This window comes from Xenopus laevis, chromosome 3L (assembly GCF_017654675.1).
Source record: "Xenopus laevis strain J_2021 chromosome 3L, Xenopus_laevis_v10.1, whole genome shotgun sequence".
Taxonomy (NCBI): domain Eukaryota; kingdom Metazoa; phylum Chordata; class Amphibia; order Anura; family Pipidae; genus Xenopus; species Xenopus laevis.
In genome coordinates, this window is record NC_054375.1 from 157,107,368 (window position 1) to 157,125,396 (window position 18,029).

Sequence of the window (18,029 nt, forward strand, 5' to 3'; positions counted from 1 at the left end):
GATAAATCTGAGGTTATTAAATAACGCCCTTAGGGGCAGATTCACTAACAGCAGCTAATACATTACATTACACAAGTCCAGGGAACCTCAATAAAACAAATAGAGTTGTTATAATGCCCTACACATGAGCCCAGTGTATAGTTTATTTGCCATATGTTAGGAAATGTAAGGGGGAACCCGTTTACCCCCAAAAAAATGTAAGGACTTTTGCAGACTATCACTCTGAAAAAAGGAAAAGACGCCAGCGTTTTTTGGGAATTTGGGAATTTATCCACTAAAAATTGAGGAAGTCCTATGCACTCCATTGCACTTCGGCTGGTCTGAACTGGTCTGGAGAAAGAGGTACCGTTCAGTAAGTCCATTCGCCAGAGCAAAAATTTGCGAATGATCGCTAGTGTCTGTCTCTTTCGCTATTGAAGTTATGCCTGCGCCTGTTAGTAAATCAATAAAGTGCCTGAATGATGTCACACTGGTGAATTTTCGCCAGCGTTAGTCACTTCGCCCTTTAGCAAATCTGCCCCAAAGTGTTTCTGTTTCTTTTGTAGAATTTTGCATTCTGTTAAAGCATCCATAAATGTTATTGTTAACATCAACACACTATATACAATAAGACAAGTTGTTGCTTTAATGATGCTCAATTTCGATGAACTACAATTTAAAGATCAATTACTCTACATACTAAAATTTGATAATTTTGACTTGTTAAATCTCCCCAAAGCATCTCTGATCTCCTTGTTCCTAAGGCTGTATATAATAGGATTAAGTAATGGAGTCATCACTGTGTAAAGCAAAGAGAGGAGCTTGCTGATATGTTTTAGGGAACCTCTGGATGGAACAATATAAATAACAATTATTGTCCCATAATACATGAATACTACAGCCAGGTGAGAGCTGCACGTTGAGAACGCCTTATGTCTTCCAATTGCAGATGGTATTTTCATGATAGCAAGAACAATGTGTGTATATGTCCCAACAATGAACACAAATGGAAAGAGACTTATTGGCACACATAGCACAAAGTCTTCCATTTTCACAATATAGGTGTCTGAACAAGAAAGTTCCAGAATGGGTTCAAAATCACAGAAAAAATGGTCAATCTCATTGTTACTGCAGAAATCAAGCTGATTCAATAAAAGTGTTATATTCAGTGAAAACAAAAAGCTTAACATCCATGTCCAGAGAACAAGGTGAAGTCGAAGCTTAAAGCTCATGATGGAATGGTAGCGCAAAGGATTACAGATGGCCAGGTATCGATCAAAAGACATGACTGTAAGTAGAAAACACTCTGTAACTGTAGACACACCAAAAAAATAAAACTGGGTGAGGCATCCAGTAATAGATATGATGTCTTTTGATGTCAGTACAATGTTGAGGAGTTTAGGAACAATGTTTGTAGTGAGAAGAATGTCACACAAGGAAAGATGAGAAAGGAAATAGTACATAGGGGCCTTGAGACGCTCAATGGTCAATATCAACAAGATGATGGTAAGATTACCAGTTATAGTCATGAAGTAGAATATTAGGATTGTGCTGAAGAAAATTAACTTGAATTCCTGAAGATTTTGAAATCCCACCAAATGAAATTCTGAAAGGGTCCGATTTTGTGCACTCATTACCTCTATAGTATCTGTTATCTTACACTTTGAAACAGTTAGTTGTTGTTGTCGCAGAAATGTTCTTCAGAAAAGATTAACCTTCAGGAAATCATATTATTACTAGTAGTAGCAATAATAATAAAACAAGGAGTATTGTTTTGGAAATAATTTCAGTGCAAATAAAATGTTACTTTACTAGACCATATATCTGTATTGACCTGCACATTTTTATACTATAATGCTGTATGTAGTGCTACTGTATTTTGCTTAGAAGATAATCCACTTTAAAGCAAAATGTCTAAAAGCTGACATTCCCTATGTGTTATTTACACTGTAGATTTCCATTTTATCGTTGTGTGGGGGAAAGCACCATAAAGGACCTCTTTATTTAACTTCAATTTTTTAATCAAGGGGAAAACTCTAATTTTTAGAGGGAAAAATTCTCAAAATATTAGAAAAGTATTATTCCCCAAAGCTGCTTAAAATCTGAATCTGAAGATACTTGATCTAAAACCATCAAGGTCATGTAGAAGCCCATGGCAGATATCCCTTTTACAATATGAAGATGCCGTTATCTGCACTGGGTTTCCCAAAGCTGCTTAAAATCCGAATCTGAAAATACATCAATTAAAACCATCGAGGTCATGTAGAAGCCCATGGCACATGTCCCTTTTACAATGTGAAGATGCCATTATCTGCACTGGTTTTCATACAATAATCTGAAAAATCCAGGGTTTTCGGTGACAAATCGAAAAAATTGAGTGATTCAAATCCAAAAAAGTTGTACAAATAGAATTTTTGTTCGATTTTGAGGAGACTTTTCCTGCACCGACTTTCTCAAGCTCATTCATGATTGGAAGTTAGAACAACTTTGTTTTACTTAAAAAAAATTAAATACATTTGAGTTTTAGTAAACACCCCCTAATTGTAGAGAGAAAACTGTAACGGGGGTTATTTATTTAAACTCAAATTTGTCTCATATTTTTATTGAACCAAGCTCGACCATCCACTCCGATCCCAACTCCCATCCACAATTTTATTTTATTTATCAATAAAATCACTCTAAAATGTTGAGTTTGAAAAAACTCAATAAAATCAAGCACAAACCCAATTTGACCCCCAAATTGCTAATTATTTTCAGGTTATCTCCCTAAATCCCAAAATTTTTCAGATTAGCAGACGAAACCCAGTGCAGGTCATGATATCTTCAAATTGTAATAGGTACGTCTGCCATTGACTTCTACATCACCTCGACTGGTTTGGATTTTCGGATTCTGACTTTTTGCATCTTTGCGGTATAATAAATCTTGAAAAATTTGAGTTTTTTCCCAAAAAAACTTGACCAGAAAAAAATTGAGGTTTAGTAAATAACCCCCTACACTTTGTTTTTATTCCCCCAAATGCATCTGTTTGTATAAGTACTTCATCTATACATCTTCAAAAAATAATCTATGTAAAGAGCTTTAGAACATGTTGGTGCTAAATAAAAAATAATTTAAATTCATGCAGGATATAGGCACTGATTCCTCATCTATCGGTAACCATTTGCGAGCATTACCGATGTATACATCTTATAAAATTGTTAATGAAAGTTTAAGATTTAAGATTATATTGTTGTCTAAAACATTAAAGGAGAACACCCCCTACCAACAATGACAGACCTCTCAATTCTCTCTATTCCTGAGTCTCACCCCCTATTAGCATGAAAACTGATCTAACTACTGTATGAACCTGGTTAAATATGTAGAGTAGCACAGTAGGGTTGTTTGGTGCTATTGTTTAACAACTTGGGTCCTCTGACACACATTTTAAATGAATGTATTTGGATGTACTGTAAATTTTCCTGAAAGTGTTGTTTAATAAAAAAATAGGACTGCTTCAAATGATTCTAGATTCCACAGTTTGCTCTATCAACTAGTATATTACTTGCTTAGCATCGGCATTTTATTGAACAGCCAGCTATCAAAACTGTACCTGCCGTGACCTACTGCTTAACCTTACTAGTATGTTTCAGCAGAGAGCTGCCTTAGTTTATCTGTATTGCACCTAGTTCTAAAGAATCACTCTACAATTATGACTTGTTGCTCTGCTTCAGCTTCAACTTTAACCTATGCATTGTTTTTTTTTTCCGCCTATCTTTTCTCGTTTGTCAGCCATAATAGAAAGAAAATCAGGATGACAGCTGTAAATTTGCCTAAAGTCACTTGGATGCCTCCAGGTCATCGTATACAATTGTAACAAAAATTACTACCTAATACCTTCTTCCCTTTAAAGTGCCCATTTGGGGTTTTAGGTTTGAGCCTTAATTAATTTAAAATGTGTATTTTTGCTAGTAAATAAAGTTGAATGAGTAGGCCCGAAAAAATTATTCTAATATGAGGCTGGATTATCCTTTGAAGTATATTCTAGTTGTATCAAAGATTCTTTTACGAGCATACTTATACTGCTTTTCTTAGACTTGTGTAGGAAAAACAAAAGAATAGAATAGTAAAAGCAAAATGATAGAATAGAAAAGGATATGGAGGCACTTTTTATGTGATGTTCCCTTTCTGAATGTATGTGCTAATGGCAATCTATATGTATTTCATTAAATTAAGTTTATAGTAGTGATGGGAAAATCTCTAGAATTTTGCTTCGCCAAAAAATCATCGAAACTGATTTGACGCAAAAAATATTTTTGACGGGCGCCTGACTTTTGATGGCATAATTTTTTCAACGCATAATGCATTTGAGTGAGATTAAATTAAAGTGTATGGGTGTTTTATTTGTGGCACATTTTTTCGGATTTGGGGTTACCAATACAACATTTTCCCTTACTTTGAAGCTTTTTTTGTGTTGAGTGAATATGCCAACTGCCATGTTTCGCTTTGCATTGCATTGGATTTGCATTGGAGTCAATGGGTAGAACAAATCACATGCATGTTTCAGTAAACTGCTACACACATGCACTACATTGTTAGCAAACCTCCTATCTGCTAGATTACAAGTGTTTTTTCAATATAAAAAAATTCTCCCATTTTGCCAGTTTCTTAAAATCGTCCCTGATCGACTCGTAATGGTATCTACCACTTCTCTATAATGCTGTTTAACCAAAAAGTTGTATCTTTATATATAACTACTAGTAGATTGTGTATCCCAGATAAAAATGAATAAACCATATATTTATGTGAATGAACCATATATTTACATGTTATTGTAATGAATCTGAAATAATATGTAATTTAATGTTAATGACTCTGATTGAAAATACTCATAGTTGTGTTATCGAATCCAAGCAACTTCAAGTACCATCTGAGTAGTAGTTAAATGAAAAATAAACTCCAAATATAGATGTCTGAAGAACTTTTTTTCATATAAAAATAAAAAATAGCACAAAAGTGCTAAATCTTAAATGATCTTTTTTCAGCAGATACATTTATAACAGTGGAGTAGGAGGAGGAGCGTTGTCCTTCTGGAGAGACTGAACAATGTCTCTGACCTCCTGAAGCTCCTATTTCATGGCATTCATTTGGTGGACCAGTGCGATGAGCAGCTCTGGTCATAAAAGGCATTTCCAGTCTGAGTGCGCATATCAGAAGCTGCTGCCGCCACAGGTTCTGACTCTGCTCGCTGGGGAGCATCCACAGCTTGTTCTGCCAAGTCAGGTGAAGGTGGTGGTGCTGTCAGTGGTGCTGCCTCTTTTGCTCAAAAATAGCAAAATAAATATGAAAACGTGTAATTAAGAATAGGAATCTATTTATTCTGTTTAAATAAATATACCTTCTACATCTGCCCTTAGCTGATCCACTAAATCTGGGCACCGCCTCTTTACATCACTCCAGATCCGCTGGATGACACGCAGCCTCAGATGTACGTTGAAGTGCCGTCTCAGCCTGCACTGCAGCCTTACCATTAAATTCCTTTTCAGGGACTGTATCCCTGGGGTCTCGGGGGGGGGGGATTTTCATATATCTCCTGAAAAAGGAATTCAATAAAACAGTGCTGCTCATTAAGCATGCCAGGGCCTGCCACCTTGTTCTTGGAAAAGTTTTCCACTCCTACATGTGTAAGAACAAGGCATTGTGTATTTATACTGGTGTCGAATGCATATCATGTGTGTCTCATGTGACCTGCACACTACGAGTTTGATGCGTGGGTGCCTAATTTGACGTGTGGCGAAACAAGACTCATGACAAATTTTTGACTCGATTTCGCAAAAAGTTTTGCCCATTCCCTGTGAATCCAACTATGGCAAATTATTTTGTCCATCCCTAGTTTATAGCTTCAGACTTCAAACTATCATACTTTTCACCTTGACAATGATAATATTGTATATTTAATATATAGACTATATCAATAAGGCCTCACAATGAGTATGTAGTGTAGCCTTGGGCAGTGTCTTTTTTCTGGAGAAATGGTGCTTGCAAGGAGACATATTGTGTTTACAAGTACATTAGAGAATATTACAGACAGATTGTTGGAGACCTTAGGACAGCAGGAACCCCTTTGGACCAGAGTAGGTGGTTCTTCATGGTGAGGACATGTGGAAAGTCTTGCTGGAGATGTTGTGATGACAGATTCTATTAATGCCCTTAAAAGGGGCTTGGATGTTTTCTTGAATAAGCACCAAGGGTATTTGTCATTTTAAGATCTGTTGGAGCCCTGAGAGACAGATGGAGACAGATGTGTGAAACCCCTGCTGACCCCGAACTTCATCAATGCCCTTTTGGGGCATTGGTAGAGTCAGGTAACAAGGATCAGAGTCAGTAGTCAGGCAGAGAATAAAAAAATAATATAGCAAACAAACACAGGCTTGAGCAAAATGTGAAAACCAGAAGCCATCTTGGGCAAGGGGAAGTGGGAGAAAGAGGGTTTAAAGGGCTAGTGAACTAAACAGGGGCTAAAAAGTATGATGCACAGGGAAATCCTTATGAAATTTCTTTAATCATTTTGGAGCATGAGTATTGTTGACATCAACTCAGGACCAAAACAGTTCCAATGAATGAGGTATTGTACCTCTCCTCTAGATTTGTAAGAATCCACAATGCTCAAATTCCTGATGACCATCTAGGAGAACAGGAGAAGGAGAAACAGGCCAAATATTTTTAAAGTCCTGAATCAAGGATCCAGCAGCAGGAACATCCACTTTAGTAAGATTGACAGGAAGGACCTGAGAATGAAGACCATAAACACAAAAATAACTTAATTTTCTGATAAACAGGGATGGGCCAATATGACCCATTTCACTTCGCAAAAAATCCACAAAATGCCAAAGATTCACCAAAATGTATTAAAGTTTATGGGTGTCAAATATTTTTTGACATGTAACAATTTTTTTCTCCCATTGAAGTCTATGTGCGTCATTTTTGCTGCAAAACACAATCAAAAATGTTGCTCATCACTACTGATAAAACCCTCTGCCTAAATTTTCTTGGATAAAGTCTTTCATGACTTGAGTCAGGTTAAGGTCTACCTCTAGGAGGAACAATTCCAGGGATTAGATCAATGGGACAGTCATAGGATCTACAAGGAGGAAGAACTTCAGCTTTCCTCTTTTCAAATTCATTGGAAAAGTCACTATTACAGATAGGCAATAACTCCAAAACTGTGGTCAAGGAAATTGAAACAGGGCACCCTGATGTAGAAATACAATGAGAAGAACAAAAAGGACTCCAAGATGCCAATTCACCTGTGGAGCAAATGATAACTGGATTATGTAGTTGGAACCATGGAAGTCCCAGGATGATAGGGGTGACTGGACACTTGATGACAAGAAACGAGATTTCTTCAGAGTGTAAACAGTGAACATGCAGGAGAAGAGATGGTGTTGCGCAAGTAAGCAGATCTGGGAAGACAGGCCATCCATCAACAGGTATGGCTGCAAGAAGCACTTTAAGGGGAAGAAAAGAAAAACAAAAGCATTCTGCAAAATCTTGATCAATTAAGTTCCCAACAGCTACAGAATCTAGAAAAGTGTGGCAGGATTATGTAAGGGTGATTGGCATTAGAATTTGAGAAGAGGAATTTTTTTGAGGAGGGAAGACATTGCCATGGAGAGACTCCTCCTTCTGTCCTAGGAATTGAGGTTTCCCAGTGGCTGCTGAGTAGGTTTATTAAGTCTTGACAAAATGCCCGCTTAACCCACAGTACAGAAATAAGTCTTTAATTCTTTTCCTCTGGGTACAGCCTGGTAACTTTTAGATGCTTGGAACCAGTTATTTATACAGAATTAACTTTTAGATGCATGGGTTCCTCAGTAGAAGCGGATGGCATAGCAGAAGGTACAAGAATTTTCAGCAAACCTCTGGTTCACCACTGTAGCGAAAAGTTTTAGAAATCTTGGGCAGCATACCTGCAGCTCTTCCAATGGGCAGATTGGTGCAAGGGGAACACTAGGCAGAGAAGGTTGAATCATCTGTTGGGAAAGCTGGGGTTGGCCAACTGTAATGATCTGTTAGCACAGAGCCCTGAGAGAGAGCTGGAGAAACCATTCTGTGTAACAAGGGAAACCCTCTGCCACCCCAGACTTCACCTATGACCTTTTTGGAGCCCCATAATTTTCTGCAGTGGGCAGACAAGGCACCTGCACACTTCTGGGGCAAATCACAGCACTCACAAGGAGGACGCAGAGATGTGAACAGGAACGGGCCACGGTTGGGTCAGGCAACAATGATCAGAACTTGGTAGTCAGGAAGAGAATCAAAAAACAGTATTGCATGGGCTTGAGCAGGATCTGAAATCCAGAAGCCAGCTTAGGCAAGGGGTAGTGGGAGAGAGGGTTTTACAGTCTAGGGAACCAATCAGGGGCAAACAAGTAAAATGGGCAGGGAATAGGACCAATAATAACGAAATTCATTATTTGTTTATAAACAATGCGCAAATGCGCACGCTCGTGCCATCACAACACACTGCTTGATGTCACAATGCACAGTGCAACGTTTCACATGCGTGCAGTAGAGGAGCTGAATGGACCCGCTGGCCAGTGCACCTAAAGGTAAAAAGACACGCCTGACCAGCGGGATTCTTTACACTATATTTGGTGATTTGGAGTGTTTTTGTTTATTTTATACATTTTTGATTCCACTTAAACACCCATATATTTTCTTGTAAACATTCTTGCCATACATTCTTGTTACGGCAGATATGGCACAATAAAAAAAATCAGGATTACTGCTATAATATTGTTTTTTTTTACAATTCATAACCTTAAATACTGAAACTTGATAGTTTTGGCCTGATACATTTCCCCCAAAGCACCTCTAATCTCCTTGTTTCTAATGCTGTATATAATAGGATTAAATAATTGAGTCATCACTGTGTAAAGCAAAGAGAGGAGCTTGCTCACGTGCTTTAGGGAGCCTCTAGATGGAACAATATAAATAATAATTACTGTCCCATAATACATGAACACTACAGCCAGGTTCATGTCTTCTGCTTGAGGATGGTATTTTTATGACAATGAGCACAATGCTTGAACATGTCCCAACAATGAACACAAATGGAAAGAGACTTATTGGCACACCTAATACAAAGTCTTCCATTTTCACAATATAGGTGTCTGAACAAGAACGTTCCAGAATGGGTTGAAAATCACAGAAAAAATGGTCGATTTCATTATTATTGCAGAAATCAAGCTGGTTCAATAAAAGAGTTAAATCCAGTGATATGACAAAGCTTATCAGCCAAGACCAGAGAACAAGGTGAAGACGAAGCTTAAAGCTCATGATGGAATGGTAGCGCAAAGGATTACAGATGGCCAGGTATCGATCAAAAGACATGACTGTAAGTAGAAAACACTCGGTAACTGTAGACACACCAAAAAAATAAAACTGGGTGAGGCATCCAGTAATAGATACTGTATGATGTCTTGTGATATCAGTACAATGTTGAGGAGTTTAGGAACAACAGTTGTAGTGATAAGAATGTCACACAAGGAGAGATGGGAAAGGAAATAGTACATAGGGGCCTTGAGACGCTCAATGGTCAATATCAACAAGATGATGGTAAGATTACCAGTTATAGTCATGAAGTAGAACATCAGGATTGTGCTGAAGTAAATAAACTTGAATTCCTGAAGATTCTAAAATCCCACCAAACGAAATTCTGAAAGGGTAAGATTTTGTGCACTCATTGCCTATAGTATTTGTTACCTTTTGTTTCAAAACAGATAGTTTTTGTTGTAGTAGAAATGTCTATTCTTCTTCAGAAAGTACAAACCATCAGAAAATCATATTGTCGTTATTATTATTATTATTAGTAGTAGTAGTAGTAGTAGTATTAATAGAAATAGTAATAGTATTATTAATACTAAGAGTATATTCTTTGGAAACAGTTTCATTGCAAATAAAATGTACTCTACTAGACCATAAATCTGTAGAGACCTGCACATGTTCATGCTGTAATGCTGTATGTAGGGTACAATGGCTATTTTACATCAGCAGATTATCCACTTTAAAACAAGGTGTCTGAAAGTAGACATTCTCTATCCCTTTATTTACACTGTAGATTTCCATATTACCATTATGTGTGGAAAAGCACTATAAGTGTGGAAGGAAAACTGTAACATTAAAATAAGTCAATTAAGTTTAGTGTTTATTGCCCCAATTGCATCTGTTTTTGTATCTACTTCCATCTGTCTATCTTATCGACTTCTTATGAAACTCATTGTGGGTGTTATGTGATAGGGAAGTTGAACTGTAAGTTCCACTGGGGTAGGGGCAAATATGAATAAAGGATAATCTATTTAAGGTGCATCAGAACATGTTGGTGCTATATAAAATAAGATATCACATCATCACTGACTAGCACAGACACTGATCAATAAACAATTTGCAAGTATTATAATTGTGTACAGCTTGTAAGATGAAAATGAAAGCTTTAGACTTAAGCTTATATTGTTGTCTGAATCATTAAGGCAGATAAAACACAATATAATGACAGACCCCCCCAAAAACCTTCCTCTCTGCTCCTAAACAAGACCACCTATTAATCTCACAATTGCCTATGTACCTGGTTAAATATACAGCATAGTGGGGTTTTCGAGTGCCATTGTTCACCAAAGTCGGTCCTCTTCTTTATGCTCAACAACATAGAACATGTAGTTGATCAACAACATAGAACATGCGTAGTTGATGCCAGGTCTGGATCATCATCAATTGTGCATGGTCCTGAATATGCGGAAAAAGGATGTTTGATTACATCAAAACATCAAACTGAACATTATGGTTTATATAGTCTTTTCTATACTACTGTGAGAAGTTGTATGGGGAATTATAATAGTATCAATGGCAAATGGCAGGTAAAATTAGATCTAAATATTTTCTAATCAGAAAAGTATAAGCTAAGTGCAAGAAAGGGTTATTATTCATGTTTTTGGATAATATTAATAAGTGGTCCAGTTTTGGTACAAGTAGGCTTAGGTCTCTGGTTTAATTTTGTGGGAATACCCATGGCCTCTATACTATCCCCCTAATCTGTTTACATATAAAAAAAAATCTCACTGTGTATTCCAATCCTTGGATATCATAGAAGCAGATGTGTAATAGGCGCATTGCCATGTAAAACTTGCAGGTTGAAGAGATAAGTGTTGAAAGACTGTGGTCTATGTGTTCTTTGAGAATCTACAGCATCCCATGATGAACAGATCAGTTACTAAATACAGGTCCAAATTCAAATCAATGAGAACATTTTATTCTATGGTTTATCGGGTGAAAAAATTGGAGGAAATAAAACTTTTCTCCTGATTTAGTTCCAGTTTTTCTCAGCAGAGTTTTCATGGGATAAGCAGTGGAATAAGTTTTTTTTTAAGATTTTTTCATTGAATTACTAACCTTTCTCCCAGTTGCTCCATAGTTCAAGACAATGTTTTGGCTAGCAATCTAAAACTTTCCATCCCCCTTTCCCAGCTTAGTTGTCCTTCTTTGGACTCTCTCTAATTCAATAACGGCCTGTTTGAGTACTTGAGGCAAAGACTGCATGGCATATTCTAGATGGAGCATTACCAGTGCTATGTAGAGGGAAGAATGACCCCCTCCCCCCAAAAAATCCATGTCCTTTTGAATTCAGCTAAAGAACTCGTTTGCCCTTGAGGCTGCTGACTTAAATTGCTTTCAGTCAAGTTTAGTATCTATAAAAACCAAAAGATCATTTTGCATCATGCATTTCCCTAGTGCAGTCCTATTGAGTATAACTGGTTGCATGTTTTACATGCCAGGTGCATAACATTACATTTATCAACACTGAATCTCTTCTGCCACTTAGCCACCCAAATTGCCATTTTGCCACATCCATGATGGAATTAATTGGGCTGCATAGTTTTGTGTTATCCACAAACACTGATAAATTACTTACAATGCCCTCCCCTTAGTCATTAATGAACAGGTTCTATAAAACTAGACCCTATATAGAACACTGTGTGACCCCTCTAAAAACCTTAATCCAAGTACAGAATGAAGGTTCTGTCCGTGTTCAGGTTTCTATCCATGTACAAACATAAGACCAGTTTAGAAGCAGCCATTTATGGGGCACTATATCAAACACCTTAAAAATCCCAAGACTGTAGATCACATGTACTGCTCCTCCACTGTTTAAACTCTTACTAATCTCATCATAAAAATCAATCACATTTGTCTGATGTGACCTAACCTTCATAAAGCCATGCTGATTACCTATAATGCCGTTCCTCAGAATATAATCTTGAATGTAATTTCTTGTCCAAGAAAGAAGAAGAATCTAGAAGGTACAATTAAAAAAAAACAACTATTTTTTAAATGAAAATAAAAATGCAGATTTCTTTAAATTAAAGTATTAGGCAGAGTGCATTTTCCACACATCTTTTAGTTTTTTTCTCTTTTGTTTCTATGCTTTATTGTCCCTTTAACAATAAGTACACATACATATCATAATGTTAAGCATGTTTTAAAGATGTATGTATTTGCTTATTATGTTTTAATTTTAAACCAATGTTGTATTATTATGAATGAGGAAACTGTTTCAAAGCCTAGAACATTTCTATGGTAAAAAAAAAAAAAAGTGTTAATACTATATTCTGATATTCATTTAATTCCTCAGTACCTGAAGATGTTGAAAAACTTGTGATTAAACCCCACGATGACTTTTCTCAGTTTAATTTTAATGTTCTCATTTTAATGTTAGTAATGAATACAACCCATATTACTGTATCTGTTTCTAAAAGATTTTTTTTTATAAATTCTAGCTTATAATTGGTACAAAATACAAACATCAAATACAATTCTCAACGTTATCACATTTTTCCTTTGTTAAGGGCAAACAAAAACATTTCTAGATTCTGTTGAGAAAAGAAACATTTCTGATATAACACAGTTATATTGAAACATATTAAAAGAGCTTTAAAGACTTATATACTTGCAACTCAAATGTGAGGTGATGAGCTCTACTCGCGCTCTGCTTTCCACAAATGTGGCTTTCTCAAAGGTAGCAGGATACCCCTGTATTTCAGGTCCCAGATCATCGATTATCAACGTTGTCCAATAATGTATACATCAATCATTTGGAGTATTATTATTATTAACATGTATTTATATAGCGCCAACATATTGCGTAGCACTGGAGTACCAAACAAACAGCAAGGATGTCTGTGATCTTGTAGGGAGAGTACTTTACTATAGTACATAATGAATTTAAACTTTATAGGGGGGTTTGGTCAAGCTGATGTGGAGATTGTGTGGCCTAAGCAATTGGGACAAAGGATATTTAGATGCTATGATATTTATAGAGAAGCCTCTGATTGTAAAAAATTGTCAATATAGGAACCATTTTTCTTGATGAAGAATACTGGAAAGGAGTCCTCTAACAATGTAGGGCAATATATATGCCCTACCACATTTCATAGTTATCACAAATCTTACTGAAAATGAAATACCAAAGATTTGCTCATCATTACTTTTCCCTCCACAATTCCAGAGTTTTTAGAGTTGCAAGGAGTGTTGCACCTGAGCACCACTGAGTGTAACTATATGGCAGTGCAAAGAGTTCATTTTGGCACAAGTACTGTGAACTGTTTGCAGGAAATTTGTCCATCTGTGGTTTTGATCGAAAATGACACCAAGGGGCAGATTTATCAAGGGTCGAATTTCGAAGTACATAAAACTTCGAAATTCGACCATCTAATTGAAAACTTCGAATTCGAATTCAAAGTTTTTTCACCGAATTTGGCAATCCTACGATTGAATCGAACGATTTTAGCGTACGATCAAAGGATTTTTATTCGATGTGTAAAGACTTATAAAAAGTTTGTAGAAGGTCCTCATAGGCTAACATATCAATTTGCCAGGTTTAATTTGGTATTGAAGTCAACGTTTTTTTAAAGAGACAGTACTTCGATTATCGAATGGTCGAATATTCGAACGATTTTTAGTTCGAATCGAAGTCTAACTAAATTTGAAGTCGTAGTATCCTATTCGAAGGCCAAAGTATCCAAAAAATTACTTTGAAATTCGAACTTTTTGTACTTCGAAAATTCACTTGAACCTTAGTAAATCTGCCCCCTAATGTATTTTATCTTATTTGGTAACATGTAGATGAATTTAAAAAAGATTAAGGTGGAAAGTAGGGAAAGAAGCCTGCAGGATGTACAATGATGTTTTGGTAGTTAAAATATATACAGTATATACTGTATTTTTTCTGCCTTGCAAGTCGCAGTTCAAGTTACAGTGTTATAGCAGTTAATCCAAATTATTTTATGACTTCATGACATTCCCCTGTTTATGACATAGTTTTTGTCATAATTGTTCACAAACCCTGGGCCAAATAGATGAACATCTGGATTACCCCAACCAAACCCAATTCCACCTCATCGGTTCTTAAGTGAAAAATACAGTAGAACCCCGACTTTATGTTTTCATGGGGACTGTTTTAAAACAATGTAATATTTGACACAATATAAAATCTGGTAAAGAAAGTGCTTAGCTATATGGGGTTAGGAAACAAATAGTGTAAATTCTGGAAAAACAAACTCCTGAGGCATAAAATCTGTAATGATAGCAGTTCTATCCAAACAATTTAACCAAGGAGATTAATTTAGAGTACTAGTACAAAAAACACCTGAAGGATTTATTTGAGAGCCAAAGATAACATTGGAAAGGGAAAATGTATAATACAGACTATACAACAGCAGAAGTGGCATTCAGTTACACAACATTTTAGGTAAGAAAAAGAGATGGTTTCTAATAACTCAGTGATGTCATATTTAATTTATATGTATAAGTTAAATATCCATATAATTTGCTGTTGACTTCAGGTAGGCAGGTATTGCACTAAGCAAACATTCGCTACTATAAATTGTGTCCTTAAAGAGATTCTGTCATGACTTTTATAGCATAGTTTTTGTCACTTAATTACTCTGTGTGCATTGCACGTAAATCGTTCTACTATTTACATTTTATTATTGAACCAATACATTTTGGATCAAAATTTGTTGTAATATTGGTGTGTAGAGAACCATCTCAGGTAATTTTGCCTGGTCATGAACTTTTCAGAAAAAGTTAGCATTTCACAATGTAACTGCTTTCATATAGGACACTGAAGGATTCACAACTTGGGTAAGCTGGACTTGGAGCAGATCACTAGTTTATCAGAGCACAAGTCACATGACTGGTGGCACCTGGAAAACTAGCAACATGCGCCATGGCAGATTTCAAAATTAAGAACAATACGCTTGCTCTTTGGAAAAATGGATTTCAATGCAGGATTCTGCTGGAGGACCACTATTAAATGATGCATTTTGTAAAACAACGTGTTTTCCAATGACAAAATCCCTTTGCAGTTTCTTTTGATAATTTATTTCATTTATTGCATTTTAAGGATACTGTGGCTTAATGAACATAAATACAAAAACTTGGAACATTTGACTTGATGATTCTTCCAAAAAACTCTCTGATGTCCTGGTTCCTAAGACTGTATACAATTGGATTAAATAATGGAGTCATCACAGTGTGAAGCAAAGAGAGGAGCCTGTTGATATGCTTCAGGGAGTCTCTGGATGGAACAACATAAACAACAGTTATTGATCCATAATACAAGAACAGTACGGCCAGGTGAGAGCTACAGATGGAGAAATCCTTGTGCCTTCCACTTGTGGATGGTATTTTCACAATAGCAAGAACAATGTGTGTATATGTCCCCACAACGAATACATCCAGAATGGGTTGAATATCACAGAAAAAAAATTAATTTTCATTGTTACTGCAGAAATCAAGCTGATTCAGTGAAAAGGTTATAACCAATAACAAGACGCAACTTAGGAACCAAGACAAGAGAACAAGGTGTAGACAAAACTGAAAGCTCATGCTGGAATGGTAGAGCAAAGGATTATAGTTGGTCAGGTATCAATCAAAAGACATGACTGTAAGTAGAAAACTCTGTAATTGTGGACAAACCAAACAAATAGAACTGTGTGAGGCATCCAGTAATAGATATGATATGTCTAGCTGTCAGAAATTTAGGAGCAACGTTTATAGTGAGAAGAATTTCACACAAGGAGACCAGTAACTCTAGTGGCTTAGTTGTTGATGTGAACAAAAGTGGGGACAGCGGGCAGCCCTGCGTAGTAACCCTTTTTAGCAGAATTTGTTGGGAAAGTAATTTAAAAAAACATAGACAGAATTTTATCTATGAACAGTTGTAGCATAGTGAAAATGAGCTTCACTAACAATGTAGGGAAATGTTCATGCTCTTGTAGAGCTAATACATGAATTAACTTAAACAAAATGTACCTGTTGCCCCATCTGGTTTTCTTGGATGCTTATTGCATTATTTAAAAGATTTACAAACTTACTTCTCTTTTAGTTCCATATAATTGACTGTATGATTTTACATGATAACCTTTTTTTCAACATCAAGCACATTTATGAAAAAACTTATATAAAAAAAAAACTTCAACAGAATTTAAATGTTTGCCCCCATAGACAAATTTAATTTTGGGCACAAACAGACAAACAATCAACTTTAAGCCCTCCAAGTGTGCGTATACATAAATACATATAGAGTATTCATTTCTGTTCCCATTCAACATACTGATTACTAATGCCTGCAAGAATGGACACTATCATTTCTTTCACTATGATTACCAGAAGATCCCATCTTTTTCAAAATATTACATTTGAGAGAGGCTTCATGATTCAATGTGACTATAGTATTTACACTATTCTTGCTAGTAAAGATTTTAATATGTTTCCTTTTTTTATTCAGAATTTTACTTAAAGTGTCTCTAATCTCCCGATTCCTCAGACTGTATATAAGTGGGTTAAGTAACGGTGTGATGACTGTATATAGTAAAGATAGAGACTTGTTTGCATCTAGAGAACTTCCTCTATATGGTACAACATAAATGATGATGAGAGGGCTGTAGTATGAGCACACAGAGGTGAGGTGGGCACTGCAGGTTGAAAAGGCTTTCTTTCTGCCTACAGAGGAGGAGATCCTAAGAATTGTCACAAAAATACATATATAAGTAATGATAATGAATGTAAAGGCTGCAATTACTGTTGGGATGGAAATTACCAGAACTTCTATTCTCACAACTGAGGTGTCTGAGCAAGAGAGTTCCAGAAGTGGTTCATAGTCACAGAAATAATGATCAATAATATTGGAGGCGCAGAACTGCAATTGGCATATAAATGATACTGTTACCAACATTACTAAGAAACTCAACAACCAAGAACATAAAACCAAAGTATGACAAATCTGGATGTTCATTAGATTGGAGTAACGCAATGGGTTACAGATGGCCAAGTATCGATCATATGACATAATAGTGAGAAAAAGAGACTCTACGCCCCCTGAGGCAATGTAGAAATAAAACTGCATGAAACAACAAATAATTGGCATGGAGCTCCCTTCTTCCAATATGTTATAGAGCATGTTAGGGACAATATTAGTAGTAGCAATGATTTCAGACAAGGACAGGTGCTTGAGGAAGTAATACATTGGAGACTGGAGTTGTTGATTTGTTGATACCAAAAGAATAATCATAAGATCCCCAGTTAAAGTCATTAAATAGATAAGAAGAAGAGAAATGAAAACAAAGATTTTATGGCTGCTGTATTGCTGAAATCCAAGAAGAAAAAATTCTGTGGCAACGGTCCTGTTTCCTTCCATTTTCGACAAGAAACAGAAAGCTTTCTTAGCCTAATACCCGGCTCAAACCTGATATAAATAGATATGAAGGTATCACAAATAAACACAAATATATATAAAAGAGAAATATGGAAACAGATTGGTTTACTCAAGGAGTCATAGAAACTGAACTAGAGTTTACAAGTATCTGTCTATCTATCTTTCTATCTACCTACCTATCTATCTTTCTATCTACCTATCTATCTAGATCTATTTCTCTATCCAGCTATTTACTTCAGTTGATATGCATTTCTATCCCTAGTCACACATCTCTACCCTAAACTAACATACACAATCTAA

At 36.1% G+C, this 18,029-nt stretch overlaps 2 protein-coding genes across 2 annotated transcripts; both read right to left on the reverse strand.

Moving 5' to 3' along the window:
• Positions 1-671: 671 nt before the first annotated feature.
• Positions 672-1,613, reverse strand: LOC108710485 (olfactory receptor 11L1). The gene has a single exon (XM_018251621.2). It carries the CDS (start codon positions 1,611-1,613, stop codon positions 672-674), a length of 942 nt encoding a protein of 313 aa, XP_018107110.2.
• Positions 1,614-6,597: 4,984 nt separating this feature from the next.
• LOC121401319 (olfactory receptor 510-like) lies at positions 6,598-17,711 on the reverse strand. Its single transcript, XM_041585704.1, has 4 exons — positions 16,755-17,711; positions 12,219-12,305; positions 7,264-7,464; positions 6,598-6,744 (listed from the first exon to the last, which is right to left on the reverse strand). Exons 1-4 carry the CDS (start codon positions 17,709-17,711, stop codon positions 6,598-6,600), a joined length of 1,392 nt encoding a protein of 463 aa, XP_041441638.1.
• Between the last annotated feature and the right edge of the window lie 318 nt (positions 17,712-18,029).

Bases quoted from the DNA above. Each gene is read 5' to 3' on its own strand.
- LOC108710485 (XM_018251621.2), bottom strand. From the start codon at position 1,613: ATGAGTGCACAAAATCGGACCCTTTCAGAATTTCATTTGGTGGGATTT.
- LOC121401319 (XM_041585704.1), bottom strand. From the start codon at position 17,711: ATGGAAGGAAACAGGACCGTTGCCACAGAATTTTTTCTTCTTGGATTT. The intron at 12,306-16,754 runs GTAAATACTATA...TGTACCTTCTAG, and splicing joins TCTTTACTAGCAAGAATAGT to ATTCTTCTTCTTTCTTGGAC. The intron at 6,745-7,263 runs GTGAATTGGCAT...CTTCATTCTCAG, and splicing joins AGTTATCATTTGCTCCACAG to GTCCTTCCTGTCAATCTTAC.